The 3,768-nt window shown below is 42.0% G+C and overlaps 1 protein-coding gene across 1 annotated transcript; it reads left to right on the top strand.

The window, feature by feature from the left end:
- Nucleotides 1-697: 697 nt before the first annotated feature.
- Nucleotides 698-2,956, top strand: LOC121383587 (E3 ubiquitin-protein ligase TRIM56-like). Its single transcript, XM_041513677.1, has one exon. It carries the CDS (start codon nt 878-880, stop codon nt 2,954-2,956), a length of 2,079 nt encoding a protein of 692 aa, XP_041369611.1. The 5' UTR covers nt 698-877.
- The last annotated feature ends 812 nt before the right edge of the window (nt 2,957-3,768 follow it).

The raw sequence follows: 3,768 nt of genomic DNA, 5'->3' as shown, positions 1-3,768 counted from the left end.
AACGCAGCTGGCTATCAGACTGATTACATGGACTTGCAGTGAATGTTGTATAAAATACCTTCGACGCAACAGGTTTATTCAGATCAAGTGAGTAGCCACTGTATGGATTTACCATTTAAAGGAACTAAATCCATTTTCACCATTAATTTTTCAACAGTGATTGTGTGTGTGCATGTGCAGCAGCTTATTGTTAATGTCAATGTTTTAGCGTGACAAATGTCCACATGTACCAGTGGATGTGAACCAGAGTTTGCAACTGAAAACAATAATTTTCGTTTAGCATATTGCAGCTTTCCAGAAGATTCGCCCATTTTAACTTGTATGACTGGAAACGATTTCGTGTCACTGTGTTGTGGACTAGACACTCTAGTGTGTTATCGTTCATTGAGAAATGGACAAAGTTTAAATTGGAATGACGACAGATCGTTCCGCGTTACTGACATTTTACAAAGTATTCTTCAAAGCAGGTTTCTACCAGACTGCATAGTGTTCCAGCACGAACAAATCAACCAATTAACAAATGCTGCACCAAGAACAACCATACCACGAACTGACTGCCAAGTGAGGGAGATTCCAGTTCTAAGACGTTAGTCTGTCACGATCACATAGATATGGACATGACTGGCACTCCTTTCGTTTGATGGTTTTCAAAAATGAAGCATGCTCGTGACAAGATGGCTCCATAGCAGCTGGCTGACAAAACCATTAACAATTTCATACTTGTATCTAGACATGATGTTTGAAAAACATTGATATTTTCTACATATTAGATAGTGTGAATATATATCGACTTCTTTAGAAAGTACTCTGTTATTCAGCGTAATTCAGATAAATACATAAATATATCAATTTCAATTCGTAAAGAGAATAAAGAAGGATGGCCAGTACAGGTGAAATTGCAGACGACTTTCTCCTGTGTTCACTTTGCATGGAAAAATACCGAGAACCGAAAACTTTGCCATGTTTACACACCTTCTGTTACTCTTGTCTTTTCACATATGTCGGACAAACTGCCACGGACGCGGTTTTCCCATGTCCCCTGTGTGGTCAGGAGACCCGGCAGGTTGGGAGGAATCTATCCACGGAGCAGTGGATGGAGACGTTCACCGTCAACCCGTTCGTGTTCAGACTACAGAAGGTGAGCGAGATGCGCCAGAGTGTAAAAGCGTGCGACGTGTGCAGACAAGAGCAGGTGCTCGTGCAGGCCGTGCACTGGTGCAAAGAGTGTCTGGAAGGCTTGTGCGAGGAGTGTGAGCGCGTCCACGGACGAATCAGAGCGTCCAGGGAGCATCACGTGGTCGGTATGGAGAGTCTGGAGAACGAGGCCCTGGTGAAACTGCTGCGTCCAAGACGAGGTCCGGATCTCTGTCAGGAACACAGAGGCAAGACTCTGACTCACGTCTGCCTTAACTGCAAGACGGTGGCGTGCGACACGTGCATTGCTGTGTTTCACCAAGGCTGCAGGAAGGTCGAACCCAGCGTAAAGATCGTCACCGATTTCAGGAACGATTTCTGCTTGGCTGAAAAGACTCTGGAGGAATATTTTAGTCTGGCAGCTGAATTATCGAGGACACAGCACGAACAATTGGATCGTTTGACCAAATCCAAAGAGGAAGTGATAAGTGAGATCACAGCGTTTGGACAAAGACTTGTGAACTCCATCTTGGAGAAAGAGCAAAGGTTAATAACAGAGGTTGATTTGTTGTACATCAAGCACAGAGACCATATGGCAGAAAATGTCTGGAACAGTGAGGTCAGTGTCAACTCCCTTGCTAAAACTAAACAGTTCGTTCAATATCTGACGTCATACGGATCAGACATGGATGTATTAAACAATTACGATGTTATTGGAAAGCAGATGCAGATTCTGAAAAGCAAACTGATTCTTCCTAGAAAAAGAAATGAAGCCACTCCGAAGTTCAGATTTCTGCCACACAAAAAGGCTTCCGAAATTTTACGATCCATGAATGTACTTGGTGAAGTTGTCGTAACTAAAATCCAAAACAAGCCAAAGCTGAATAAAGAACAGGCATCGCTTCCCGCACCACCAAATCCAAACTTAACGCCAAGACTGAAGGATAGCCCTTCCTCCAGACATTTAGCCAAACGACCGAGCAAGAATACACAAGTTCCGACGACAAAATTCAGACTTGTTTCTTCTTTCTCGGGTCGATGTAACAGTGATACAATGAAGACAGATCTGAGAGGAATCCTGCTTCTTGCGTCTGGAGACTTCGTCGTCATGGACATCCAGTTTAGAAACACACGCTTGAAGAAATTTGGTCCTAGGGGAAAACTGATTTCGACGCTCGATCCGGGAGAATGTCCGCACTCACTTATCATGACTTCGGATTCAGAAGCTGCTGTTAGCCTCCCGAAGTCTCGTGAAATCGCATTTGTATCACTGGGAGGGACATTGCAGATCTGTGAAAAATTGAAGTTGTCCAAACAATACTATAGTTTAGCGTCTTCTGTCGTAAACGCCTTTGTTGCCGTCTCCATCTCACCGCCTGAAGTCCCTACTATCGATGTGGTATCTTTCACGGGTGATGTTATTTCTTCGTTGCCGCTGGACAGAGTTCGATATCCGACCCCACCGAAGGGAATAGCCGTCAGTTCGAAGGGTGAATATCTAATTCTGTTTGGTGGAGAGGAAAGTGTCGTCTGCTTGAACGAACATGGAGACTTTCAGTACAACTTCAGTCCTGGTAAAGCTCACGATGTCCGGAGAGAAGTGGGCATCCAGTGTAACGACGTTGGCAATTCGTACATCGTGGACGCTGAGGCACACAAGATACACGTCGTCTCGGATGGAGGCAAGTATGTGGGACCACTGCTTGGTCGCATTGACGGTCTGCGGGGGCCTCTAGCCATGTGCTTCAGTGACGCAGGCCGCCTGGCTCTAACGCAGAGTAATGGTGATATCAAACTGTTTGTAGTCGATCAACATAAATAACATAGTGGATTAACACATGTGGATTAATGGTGATATCAAACTGTTTGTAGTCGATCAACATCATAAATAACATAGTGGATTAACACATGTGGATTAATGGTGATATCAAACTGTTTGTAGTCGATCAACATCATAAATAACATAATGGATTAACACATGGATTAATGGTGATATCAAACTGTTTGTAGTCGATCAACATCATAAATAACATAATGGATTAACACTTGTATTAATGGTGGTATCAAACTGTTTGTAGTCGATCAACATCATAAATAACACAGTGGATTAGCACATGGATTAATGGTGATATCAAACTGTTTGTAGTCGACCAATATCATACGTAATGTAGTGGATTAACACATGTGGATTAATGGTCATATCAAACTGTTTGTAGTCGATCAACATCATAAATAACATAATGGATTAACACTTGTGGATTAATGGTGATATCAAACTGTTTGCAATCGATTAACTTCTTAGGGGCAATTCCAGAGAGATTGGAGGTGATTTAAACTGGTCTAATTTCAAGAGTGATACCGCAAGTAATTTGTTCATGTTTATGAGACTTGCCAATGTTCAAGTGCCTAGAAATATTCATGGCTATTCGGCTCTAAACCAAGCGTTTAATTAAATTGATCACATAATTGTTTGTTACGTGATCTAAGTTACATTGATGCCCACTGACATAAAATGAAATTGTTTCAAATCCTCATTTTTGGCTACCTATTTTCATAAAACATTTTTAATGCTCGTATTCTTTAAAGTGATGCTACTGACATTATAAATTGAGTAATATGACATTATAAATTGAG

The sequence above is a fragment of the Gigantopelta aegis genome, chromosome 10 (assembly GCF_016097555.1).
Source record: "Gigantopelta aegis isolate Gae_Host chromosome 10, Gae_host_genome, whole genome shotgun sequence".
NCBI classification, from domain to species: Eukaryota; Metazoa; Mollusca; class Gastropoda; order Neomphalida; family Peltospiridae; genus Gigantopelta; species Gigantopelta aegis.
The sequence above is the reverse complement of the archived record's forward strand: the minus strand, read 5'-3'. Positions and strand labels throughout refer to the sequence as shown.

Excerpts from the sequence above, each read along its gene's own strand:
- LOC121383587 (XM_041513677.1), top strand. The coding sequence starts at position 878 with ATGGCCAGTACAGGTGAAATTGCAGACGACTTTCTCCTGTGTTCACTT.